This window comes from Eptatretus burgeri, chromosome 12, assembly GCF_056783735.1.
Source record: "Eptatretus burgeri isolate ZD-2024b chromosome 12, Ebu_testis_v1, whole genome shotgun sequence".
NCBI classification, from domain to species: domain Eukaryota; kingdom Metazoa; phylum Chordata; class Myxini; order Myxiniformes; family Myxinidae; genus Eptatretus; species Eptatretus burgeri.
The window spans coordinates 81,155,163-81,168,249 of NC_140972.1; the positions used below are offsets into that span (position 1 = coordinate 81,155,163).

At 42.4% G+C, this 13,087-nt stretch overlaps 1 protein-coding gene across 1 annotated transcript in view; it reads left to right on the plus strand.

The window, feature by feature from the left end:
• Positions 1-13,087, plus strand: part of MCCC2 (methylcrotonyl-CoA carboxylase subunit 2) — a 250,557-nt gene that overhangs the window by 215,423 nt on the left and 22,047 nt on the right. Inside the window, exon 16 of the mRNA XM_085848665.1 lies at positions 463-548. Coding sequence (XP_085704791.1) covers positions 463-548 — 86 coding nt within the window. The remainder of the gene's footprint in view (positions 1-462; positions 549-13,087) is intronic.

Consider the following 13,087-nt stretch of genomic DNA (forward strand, 5'->3'; position numbering starts at 1 on the left):
TTATTGGTTTATTTATTTATCTAGATAGCATGCACTCCACGGTTTCTTAAGTTTGTTGATTATCTTGTATACACATCGCATGTCAGGGACATGGAGGCCTAGCATTATGAGATAATGGACAATTTAAATCAATATTTGAGGTCACACCTGTTTCTAAATAAATATTTAATTTCTCAAGCTACTTCTATGTTCTAACTTTTTTGAATGGAATGCCTGTGCCATTCCTCTGCAAGATACAAAATACAAATTCCTAATTCATATTATATAATGTGATCACATGACCAAGTTGTGGTACACAGTTTGAGTGATTTTCATTCTGCACTGGCAGGTGCTTTTAGCATTTCTGACTTGATAATTGAAGAATATTTTCCATAATCTTGAGCAACCCATGTTGTTTTTAATTTTAGTTACTGCTTGGATGTTTAAACATTCGAATAACACTTTAATTGGTGATATGTGCAGATGTCAAACGAAGAGGAAAAGGCTCTGAAGGAACCGATAATTAGGAGGTTTGAGCAGGAGGGTTCTCCTTACTACTCAAGTGCAAGGTGAGTTTTCACACTCGCAACTACATTTGCATCATAAGGTTCATGAAAATGTCTTCTGTCGCTGATAAAATCCATGGCTGTAGTTGTTCCCGTGGCTGTTGCAAAACAGTGTCCATTGTTATCCAGGCTTTATTTTAACCGCTTTTTTCAATTGACAAAGTCAGGAATACATTCGTTGTTTTGTAATTTAGTTGAGTTGTCCTTCCTTCCTCTCAGTTTTTAAGGGTACTGTGAGTGTTTTAAAGTGTACAATGCAGCATTTGGATGTAAATGCATGAAAATGAGTCAACAACTTACAATGGAAAACAAAAAGTGGGACTATTCTACTCATCTTACATCGATACATTCTTAGCTTACCTTTTCTATGATGAGGGTTTATTTTTATAGAGGTGATAAGTAATAACCCAGCAATCACAAACTAAGCAGGAAGCTAAGAGAATGGTAAGTTTACAGGGTTCAATCAAAATTTGTGCTCAATAGAGGGGTCTATGGGGGGGGGTGGAGGTGTTTGGCCCCTCAAAATAGATATTTGCTTTCTTCGCAGAATTACAGATTCAATTCTGATGAAACTTGACCACAACCTTAATCACCTGTGACGTACTAAAGTTTGTTCACACGACTAAAAACAAAAATTGAGGTCTAAGGGGATCTACCGGAGGGTTAACCCCCAAAATATGTATTTGCTTTCTTTTCTGAAACCACACACACAATTTGGATGAAACTAGATCACAACCTTTATCACCCGTGATGTACCAAAGTTTGTTCACTGCATTAAAGAAAAATTCCATAGGTATTTACTTTCTTCTCCATTAGATATTTTATGGGTCATCCATGCCTACCAGTGGTTCCCAGGTTATCTTATCCAGCCACTACCAGGTGAGCACCCAGGGCTATTGTTTTTGTGACCTTTTTCTTAAAAAAAAAAAACAGGCACATGTCAACAGAGATGATGGTTAGGAAAGTGAGAAACGTTCCCATGGATTTTTTTTCCCCCAAAAGGTGGGCTGATGATTTACCAATAGTCGGCTTCCATAGCCAATGTAGACTGACTAATGCTGTGGTTAGTAGTGTGGGAGCTAACAGTGCTTTATGAAGTGGGTCGCTCTGTGTTTTTCATAGACTGCAACTGAGTCAGAATGCACGTTTAATTTTGATTTATCCACGTGAGATCAACAATTTAATCTATCAGTCTATCTTCTCTGGCTATCTCTACCCTCCTCACGATGTAGTCAAACTTAATATCTAGATGGAAAAATTGATTGTGAAAGTGAGTGGTGTTCTGCATTTGCGGAAAAGCATAACAATGCATTAAGTATGCGAACTGCCGTGGGAACCCATGGGAAACTGACGTTTCAGACATTATCCCTTCGCCTGAGCAAAAGAGAAACTTGATATATACATTTCTCATCAAGTTGGAGAATTTCTCATTGGTACTGGCACTGAATGACCTTTTTTTTTTTTCTTTGAGAAATTATACGGCATCTTTCAGATGCACAACCTAAATGCAGATGGGATTTATATCCTCATCTTTAAGGATTGTGTGCTCCAAGATGCATCTCTCACCCTTTGCAGGTACTACGTATTGATATGAGATTCAGCCTATATATATATATAAATATTATGTGCCATTCATACCGCAATTAAATATTGTATTATTGACAAGTTTCAAATTTAATCTTATCCTGACCAAAGAATCTTTCCAATGTTCTTCCTGAGTTTTGGAAAAAAAAATATTGGTGTGAATTGGAAAGATTGTGTCATATTGTAGAGTGGTGGCAAATTGTATTGAATCTGCATAACTCGTTTTCACACAAACGCATCACCTGGCCTCAGGGATTAGGGACTGAATAAATCTGTAAAAATGTGCTCTTGTAAAACCAGTGCCATACCAATAAGCTGTTTTGCCTGAATCTATGGTTTTATTGCACACACTATGATCATCATTTACGTTAGCAGCTGCAACTATCAAATATGCCGCAGGAGGAACAAACTTGCATTTAACAATATAGAGCCAGTAGATCCTCAAATAGTTTTTCCAATATGACCAATATTGTGGAAGACATTCAGTCACAGTCATGGGGTTCCATTTCTTTAGAAATGACGACTTGTTTGTGCCAAAAAAAATGATTGCAGAAGAAGCCCATAATCAGGAATACGTATTACCCTCGCCAGAGGATATTGCATTTGGGCGTGTTTGTCTGTTTGTTTGTCCTCAAAGAACGTGAGTATGTCTGTTATCTACATACTATTGAAATGATGATACGTAATGATGATAATGATAATACTGATAATGATAATTATAATGATAATAATTATAATGGTATGTAAGGATAATTATATTTAAAAATAATAATCATGATACAGAATGATAATGATAATTACAATGGAACATAATGATAATAATAATGACCATATTGAAAATGTTCATGGTGATAATAATAATAACAATGATATGTTGATCATGTTAATGATAGTAATAACAATAGTAAGTAGAAGGGCATGCGGTAGAGTGCATACCTCTGCCATGCTGATGAGTTTACACTTTGTATCCCAGTGATAGGATGGATCTGGATTCAGACCTGAAATAAAATTTAATCGGCTTGTTCTTGTTACCAAACCAACTCATCCACCAAGTTTTGTCCAAATCCATCCAGAACTTTTTGAGATATCGTGCTCCTCATCATTTTAGTCCTATCACTCAATGGTGAGGAATCACTTTAAAAATCAAATAATTCTCCTATCCAGATCCGGAATCGGATCTTCACCAAAATCGAATTCGTCTTTGTCACACACACCCAACGTGTCCACCAAGTTTTGTCCCAATCCATCCACAACTTTTTGAGATATCGTGCTATATATTAGTTTTGCCCCATCTCTCAATGGCTTGTTCCTGCATCTGTGGTTCCTCTTCCGGACAATTTATCACTGGTACAACTTTTTGAGATATCGTGCTTCATATTAGTTTAGCCCCATCTCTCAATGGTGAAGAATCACTTAAAAAATTATCAGATTCGGATCCGGATTCAGATCTTCACGAAAATCGAATCGATTCTGCCTTGTCACACACCCAACATGTCCACCAAGTTTCCTCCGAATCCGTCCACAACTTTTTGAGATACCCTGTACACAAACAGACAGAAAGGGGGTGAAAACACAACCTCCTTCACCTTTGGTGGCAGAGGTAATAATAATGAAATAATGGTATATGAGTGTGTCTATTAATTACGTACTATCGGAATAAGTACTTATATTAATTATGTACTATTGGAACGTAAGTCTCTTAATTATATACTAATGCAGTGTATGTCTATTAATTATGGAGGAATGAAATGTGAGTACGTCTATAAATTAGGTACCATTGGACCGTGATTACATCTATTAATTACGTCTTAATTATAGGGATGAGATATCTATGGAAAGACTGAAATCTGCCCTTTACAAAATAACTTTTCTCGTAAAAAATATATATTTTTTTTATCATTTCTGCATTTCAAATGTACAGATTCAAAATACAAGGTTTGAAATAGTCAAACACATACAATAATTTTCAAACGTCTGTCAATTCTTCACACCGGAAACGGATGTGCCATTTTACAAGCCTTTTCATTGGTCCAAATGCATGTTCCTCCTATAGAGTAAAATGGTGCATTTCAGAAAGGACGTGCTCGATAGGAAAACCAATGTGATTGAGATCATTGCAGGAATTTTAAATCCTTGGTGATGGAACTGGCTTGCAAAGGAAATAGAAAATAGCACACCAGCTCTTGTGTTTGATAAAGATATGGAAGCCCAGCTTCGGATACTGCAAGATTTTTAACGAAGAAGGAAAATCAAATTTCACGTCGTTTTATCAAAAAAAATTACAAGAAGAAAGTATTCAGTTTCTCCTAAACAACAGTTTGTTTACATTTGGCAACAACACACTCCGGCAGACAGTGGGGATATCCATGGGTTCATATACAGCCCTTTTATTTGTAAATTTGTTCCTGCACATGTACGAGTCTCATTTAATATCTCCAGAAGGTTCTTCTTTATCATTCCCGTTGCTCCATTTATCACTGGTACAATATCAGTGCTCTTCAACTACAGGATCTTTTCACTTCATTCTTGAGGTCTTGATATTTCATCATTTTCTTGATTTCTGTGTTATTTAGACCAACATCAATGGGAACTGAAACCTCAATTAACAACGCGTTATGTTCCTTTTTGTATCTGAGTACTATGTCCAGTCGCAGTGCTATGTTTTCGATGTTCAGGCTCGATGGGATCATCAGGTTGCACGTGAGGATTATGTCCTTGTTTTCAATGCTTTTGGTTCATGTTTCCATGAGTTTTGGAGAACTGGGAAATTGAATTTTCTGTGGATGTGCCAGTGGATTACTCTACATACCTTGTGGTTTGTACAGCTGTTCTGACATGAGTTTTTCATCCTGATAGGAGGTGGCTTGTGCTTTGTTTCTACCTTGCTGAATTTACACCTGTCCAATTGACTCAGTCCTTCCATTCTCTTGAAGCCATTTGTGCCGTGTCCCTGGTCTTGGGCATTTATTATGATTCATTCTCCATCCCAGTTGAGCTGACCTCTTAGCTACTAGGAAATACCACCTGTTGCTTCGCCGATGGGAACACTGAGATGGTGGGGAGGGGGGGAGAGGGGGAAGATAGAGAGGGGTGGGGAGAGAGTGAGGAGAGAGGAGGGAGGGGGAAAGAGGAAAGAGAGAGGAGTGAGAGCGAAGAGGGGTGGGGGAGAGTGAGGAGGGAGGGAGAGTGAGAAAGGTGGGGTGGGGAGGGAAGGCAGTGAGAGGAAGGGAAGGCAAACGTGTAGTGGAGCATCAATCACGATTCATACCGTCTCATCAAAATTATTTTGCAAAGAATAATAGTGAAAATGGAAACAAAATAATGTCTGCAATCCATTTTCTACCAGTCATGCTATGAATACCACTCAGAGACAAACACCACCCGGACACGTTTGGAGCCAAGCCGTCCGGACATAAACACCGCCCAGACTCGTCTGGAGACGAATACCTCCCGGATGCATCCTTTGATAAACACCGACCGCCCGGACGTGTCCGGAGACGAACACCACTCGGACGTGTCCGGAGACGAACACTGGCTGGACGTGTCATTTGACGAACACCGCCCAGACATGTCCGGAGACGAACACCGGCTGGACGTGTCATTTGACGAACACCACCCGGACCTGTCCGGAGACGAACACCGGCTGGACGTGTCATTTGACGAACACCGCCTGGACGCGTCTTTTGACGAACACCACACAGACATGTCCAGAGAAGAACACCGGCTGGACTTGTCCTTTGATGAACACCGCCCGGACACGTCCAGAGACAAACACCGCCCGGACGCGTCCAGAGACAAACTCCCGTCCAGACGTAAACACTGCCCGAACACGTCCAGAGACAAACTCCCATCCAGAGACAAACTCTCATCTGGTCACGTCTGGAGACAAACTCCCATCCGGGTGTGTCCGGAGACAAACTCCCATCTGGGTGTGTCCAGAGACAAACTCCCATCCAGACATGTCTGGCAATAAATATCATCCGGACATGTCTGGAGACAAACCCCGCCGAGAAATAACCACCGTCCAGACACATATGGAGATAACCACCATCCAGAAATAATCACCACCTTTCGGATACGTCAAGAGACAGACAGACAGACAGAGAGAGAGGGGTGAAAGGTATGGGAGTAATCAGAGAGAACATGTTGTGCTTTGTGAACACACACACACACACACACACACACACACACACACACACACACACACACACACACACACACACACACACACACACACACACTTGCTTTGTCGATATCGGCAATTTTTCTGGAATCGGCAGGTTGGAGTCAGTGTGATTACCGACTACATACGTGCTGTATACAACCCAGAAACCTTGAGTAGCTTTCACCGAAAAACGTTACATTTATCGAGACATTTCAGGGATATGTTCACAAACATTAATCTTTATAAACAGCTCCGTGGGACGGGTGGAAAAAATTTGGCTCAGTAATTGAGAAAATACATTAATACAGCAAACAGCTCAGAAATCGGGCGTTATCAAATATATTTTGCTTTGAAACTCACAAAGAGAAACATTAAACCTTTGTAAAGCAAATCCGAAAACCAAATGCTTTAGAAACAGGCGCGAGGACAAAGGAAAACCTGATAGAACCTCCATAAGATACGGGATGAAACTTTGCCACCACGGCACCCAGTAACAGGCACGGCATGTCCACACACCCACGGAGAGAGTCTGTTCAGATCCAAATCTACCCATATGTACCACATCTGTATGTGCTGTATATGTACTTCTACCTTGTCGACTGTACATCCCAATCGGGACACGAACTGCACCGCTATCAACCGACATGAACTGTACAACTCGGTAAGTGGCTTAAGCCCTCAAGTAAGCACTCCAACAGAACGCCTGGCTTGGCAAGCGATTACCAGTTGCCGTCAATACAACTATGCACTCGGAAATGCCCATGCAATGTCTGAATTGGACAAATCAACACTTTTTTTTACAGGAGTCGGAAATGTTGATACTTTCAAATCTGGAGCTTACATTTTGTAATTCTGGTTAGTTTAAGAGATTCTCTCGGTTATTCATATTTGCAAATGAAATAAAGCCACGAATGCTGGTGTCTCCAGGCATTTATAAGCCTGTATACCCAGCGATTGGGAGCTGTGATGAACAGGCATTCGATAATATGAGTGAGGAAAGTGAAAAAAAATTTTTATCGTTAAGATATCGTTGCGGCCTGTTCCAAGTCAAAGCATGGTTGAGCAGGCCAAAAGACATGACTGCTTAAGACCGCAGTGAGGTTACCCAGGAAACACCTGAAGACTGAGACAGCGAGGTGGCCAAGGATCTCCTGATGGATATAATTAAATAAGGCCATTAATTATGTTCAAAAGTGGTGTTTTAATTAACCCAAACACCCAATTTTCACTCTTGCACTCCCTTTGGGTTTTCTTGGTATGCATGAAAAGTGTCAGGCTGCTAGGTTTTTATAGTTTTGGAGTTATGGAGGAGACGCACACACTGACGCACACACTGACACACACACTGACGCACACACTGACGCACACACTGACGCACACACTGACGCACACACTGACGCACACACTGACACACACACATACACACACACACACACTGACACACACACTGACACACACACTGACACACACACACACACACACACACACACACACACACACACACACACACACACACACACACACACACACACACACACACACACACACACACACATTGCCTTCTATTGGTATAGATTCCAATGAGCCTTGTTTGTCTCTGCCCAATCTGTCACTCTTTTTTTTTTTTCTTAATATCTACCTGCTCTTTTATCATTCTCCCAGTTGTCGGTGTATTATATGTGTTGACATTTTATTGTATACTTTCCTTTTGTCTTTTTTGCAATCATATGGGCTGTATTTGTTGCTGTTTTGGTTTTTTGTGTGACATCTTCCATTTGTACCTGTCTTTGGAAATTTCGGTTTCTTGTGTGACATCTTCTATTCACACCTATCTTTTGGAAGTGTCAGTATCGGTTTTAGAGAGAAATGGTGTAAAGAAGATGGTATAATTAAGCATCAAAGAGTCGGATTGTATCAACACTTACATCATACACTGACAACCACCTGTGGGAAATGTATCCCTGAGTATATTTGACATCGCCAAGAATGTCACAGAAACTTCTCTGCGGTCAGCTGACCATTTGAAGTCAGAGTGAAGATCACACATCAAACCTTCAACATGGTAATCAAATGGCTCACAGAATTTCTTCGCAGCAGTGTGAGCATGATGACATGTATCGCCATCAATATCAAGCAAATTCCTCACCCTATTGTTTTTTTTATCCTTATTTCCAATCCGGTTTTCAATCCTCGCATTACAGCACATGAGTCCATCAATATTGGCATTAAGTTGTCCAAAGGAATATTGTGATCAATAAACAACTTGTCAATAGCTGCAATGAGCATCTCACTGTCAAGTTTTATGACATTGTCAGACTCAAAGTGATGCAAGACTACTTTCTATCGAATCTGCAAGGCAGAAGTAACTTACCATGACAGTTGTTTCAACTGGTTGCTCCTTCATCGTTCAAGGGAAATTTGTTATGCTGCGTTGCACTTATCCTTGTAAGTTTTGGCAAGTCTATGAGTCATTTCAGATGACGCTTCTTCTTCTTGCGCATGGCAGCTTGGCTGCTGGGTAGCTATCATTTTGTTGGGACACGGCTGTGCTGCTGATGCTGTTCCCCAATACCAGTACACTGGTACTCATTTCGCCACCTCGGAAGGATGACAGGCTGAGTCAACCCCACCTGATGCTAGTTCAGCAGCCAACGTGGCTCAAATTCAGGATCCAAAGATCCCAAGCCCGCCACGCAAACCGCTAAGCCAACACCAGGCTTTAGAATTCAGATGAAGCTGATGTTCCGTCAATGGACAGCTGATCAAGAGCATACTTGTCAAGAGCCAGTGCTTTTGTAAGAACAATAAGCTTACACACTTGGGAAAATGAAAGTGAATTTTCCGCATTAAAAGACAAGACCATGGCCTCTGCTTTGTGAACCCTGTCGGCTTGTGGTGTTAATGGTTCTAGAGTTTTTGCTTGTGTCGGATTTTTGGTAGAATGGCCTTCTGGATCAGGTTGCTCGAACAAGCTGAACAATTTCTGCTGACCTGAAACAAATACAGCACAATGTGATGTGTCATTGTCATAAGTGAGCAATGTTTTTAGGCCTTAAAACATGTATTGTTGAAACTCGAAGCACCCGCTCCCTAACATTTCAAATGTGTAATTCGAAACACCTCTCCAAAATATCTATCGCTGCATAATTCAAAACACCTCATTGCACTGTAAAATGTGGGGACAGGAATACTGTACTGTAAAGGGTGGGGTGGGGGGAGGAGCGGGGAGGGACTTGTAATATCCTCTCCCTCCTGGAGCGGTGCTACACAAAACACATTTACATGGAGAGCTTGCGTCCCCCCCCCCCCGCCCCCCACCCTTCCCTCCCCCAAGACTACCGGGAAAGATAAAAACACGCCGATACATTATTTGTGGCCATGCTAATCCTATGCAGCAAGTCTGGCTGTAATTAGCCCAGAAGTGTAGAAGGAGTAGTGTGACAAACAAACACACAAACAAGAATAGGAGACGTACAGAACACGATACTTGCAAAATCCATAAAACAAATTTGACCTCAAAAATAATTGCTGGTTGAATTCAATGACCGAATAAGCAACCTTTCAAATTCCAAGTGAATCGGATGAAAATTGACAATTTTAGAAATTCAGCCTACGTTGACCTTTTGGCCTAAGTGGAACTCCAAAATAATTGACTGGTTGAATTCAGTGAGCTAAAATATAAATCCTCTTCATATTTCAAGTCTATCTGATGAAAGTTGAGGATTTTAGAAATCTCAGCTAAGTTGTTGACCTTTGGCCTATTTTGACCTTTTGACCTCAATAACAAAAGGCTTCTTCCTTGTGTCAAACTCCACCATGTGGTGAAGTTTCGTGAAGGTCGATTTGAAATTGTGACCTGTCGGCGACAAACAAACAGACAGACAGACATAATAACAAAATCAACCGACCAATATACTTGAAAAATCTTCGATTTTGCAAGTAACAAGAATTGGTCCGTGAATTGTAGCAAGATTTAAAAGAAGGTCTACAGTGGCAATAGAATAATAAATCCACCCAAACCTTTGGGACCACACTTTGTACAGAGCGTTGGCTATTGGACACAATCCTGGACGGGTCACCACTCCGACATAGGATACCAGCATGTTGGTACTCATTTTGCCAACTTCGGAAGGATGACAGGCAGAGTCCAACCCCACCTGGTATTAATTCAACAACCGAGTGGGGTTTGAACTCAGGATCGTAGAATCCCAAGTCCACCGCCCTAACCATTAAGCCAACATCAGGCACGAATAATTAAATAAATGTTACCGTTGGAACCACTACATTAAGGACCCTTTCCGCTTATTCTTTATCAATCCCAAGAAGAGAGGCTTTTGAAACTGGCGTCTTTATCATTGAATCGACACAAATTCTTGTTCCAAGTAAAAAAAAAAAAAAACACACACACACACACACACACACACACACACACACGGAAGTAAAACTGGTCTGATCGCGCAGCTCCACACAGCAGTACTTCATCACTTGAATGAATATGTCATCATGTTTCAGTCAAGGAAAGCAAGGTCGACAAGCTACATGATGAGCAGAAACAGCTGGCCACAAAGGTTCTTCACAACATCATCAAGCTTGAGGTTTTGAAGAGGCTGACAACAACGAAACCGGTTAACCTACCGTTATCATACATCAGCAATCATATTCCCTGGAGAAGTTTTTTTCACTGGAAGTCAGACAAGGAGCATCTTGTAAAGCTATGGCGAGGACAACACAGTCACAGCATTCATGGAGAAAACTAAGGAAGCTTACATCTGATGCAGCATCTCTTTGTTGTCAAAGACACTGATCAACAACAATCTACTCAATGCCATGTCAGCCCTTAATCCTGGCGTGAGGCAGCATTAGACCGCACAGTACTCATTTAACAAACTCCCATCATTGGCCACCAGCTTGATAAAGGATGAGGACATGAATGACTATGATATGGAGGTCAGAGCATGCAGCCTCGATGGCAACTTGCTTGCCAAGATGAAAAAACTGGACCTGTGTTTGGCTAGAGTGGGGAAAAGTAGTAGATATCCATTTCTCACACTTGTTGTCAAAGAAAGCCATACTCTCTTGTTTCCATGGTCTGGTGGTAGAGAGTAATTTCAGCATCATGGGGAACATATTGGATGATACATATCCAAACATGAGCACACAGACAAACAATGTTATGCAGTCAGTTAAGTATGAGCTATTATCGAGGGGCATGACATCTGTTGAGATGTTTTACCATTCTGATCCAAAGCGGCCCAAGGTGAACACTGTCGTGTGCAAGAACGTGCGTCTGACATATTGCATAAGCCAGGACATGAAAGAAGCAAAAAAGTTGAAAGAAAAATAAAAACATACATCAAGTGGTGTCGTGATTTCAACGAAGATTCCTTTGTCAAAGAGGAAGTTCCATGAAATGATTGTGAAAGAGACAGAGAAGGTTCAACGTGCACATGAGTGGGTTGTGTGTCAAAAATAATAAAACTACAGTAACTGAGATATACAGTATATATATATATATATATATATATATATATATATATTGTTACGGATTCGCGCCCGCCGGCGTGCTGACGGCCACGTAACTCGAATCGCGGCACGTCGCCCACCGGACGGACAATCCAGTCGTGACCCTCTCGGACTAACGCCGGGAACCAGTCACGGGTGGACCTTTCGGTCTCACCGCGATCGAGCCAATCAGCCCCCGCGTGGGATAGGGTTGCTCGCCAAATTCGACCTACCAAAGTACCCACGCGGAGGGTAGACCGGGCGATCGCACCTCGCCGCAGGTCGACTTCAGACACGGGCCACTTAAGCGACCCGTTCCGTACTATCAGAATAACCAAGCGGTGTTATCGTCGACCTCGACGGTTCGATTAATTATCGGGCGTATTCAGCCCACTACCAACACTTTACGTGAAGCAAGATGAGGATTCAATGGGAGAAATGACGAAGCGAAGCGGGAAACAGTTCAACACAAAGCACATTTATTCGCGACGAACGGAAAGCACACATATACAATTCCACCAAATGCACACAGAAAAGAAAAACACAATTCAATTTACACAAAAAGCAAATATAAAAGCGAAAACACAATGCAGAGCTGATACCGACTACCGAGCACACGGCAACACTTATACAATTCTACTTCACAGACGGCGCCGACAACACATACCCAAAACCAAGGAAAAGAAATACCCTCAAGGATGAGGCGGGCCTGAGGCCGAGACCGGGTCGGCCTACCCGTCTGGTGATGAGACGAGGAGCGGCGATGGCGCCTCAACTCCGCGGGCCCCGCGGACAGTGTCTGGTAGGGGGTGGGAAAGGGGCCCCCTTGGTCGCACTATCTCAGCGCGGGGGGAAACAGGAGGGGGTTGCTGATGCTCGGGGTATAGAGGATTTTTATTATCCCGCGACGAGCGTCTCCACCTCGGCCAGGTCGCGCTGTCGGCCTCCCTGCCAGGTCGCGCTGTCGGCCTCCCTGGGGTGCAGCTCCCGACGCGAGCACCCCCTCGTCTGGTGTCGCCGCCTTTCCACAGCTCCGTCCCCTCCGTTCCGACTCCAACGCACACGACGACCAGCTCCTTCTTGCCAACTCCACCGCCCGCGAAGTCTTGACTCTCTGTTTCCGACTCTCCTACTCTCCTACTCTCCGACTCTCCTCTCTCTTACTCTCCTCGTCTACTGACGAACACGGTCCTTTTATCCGCCCTGTAGCTTCGCCTTTGACCCCCTCCCTTTGACCTTTCACCTCGCTCCCCATTGGCCCGAGAAAAAGTGGGCGTGAAGGCTTTTTGAT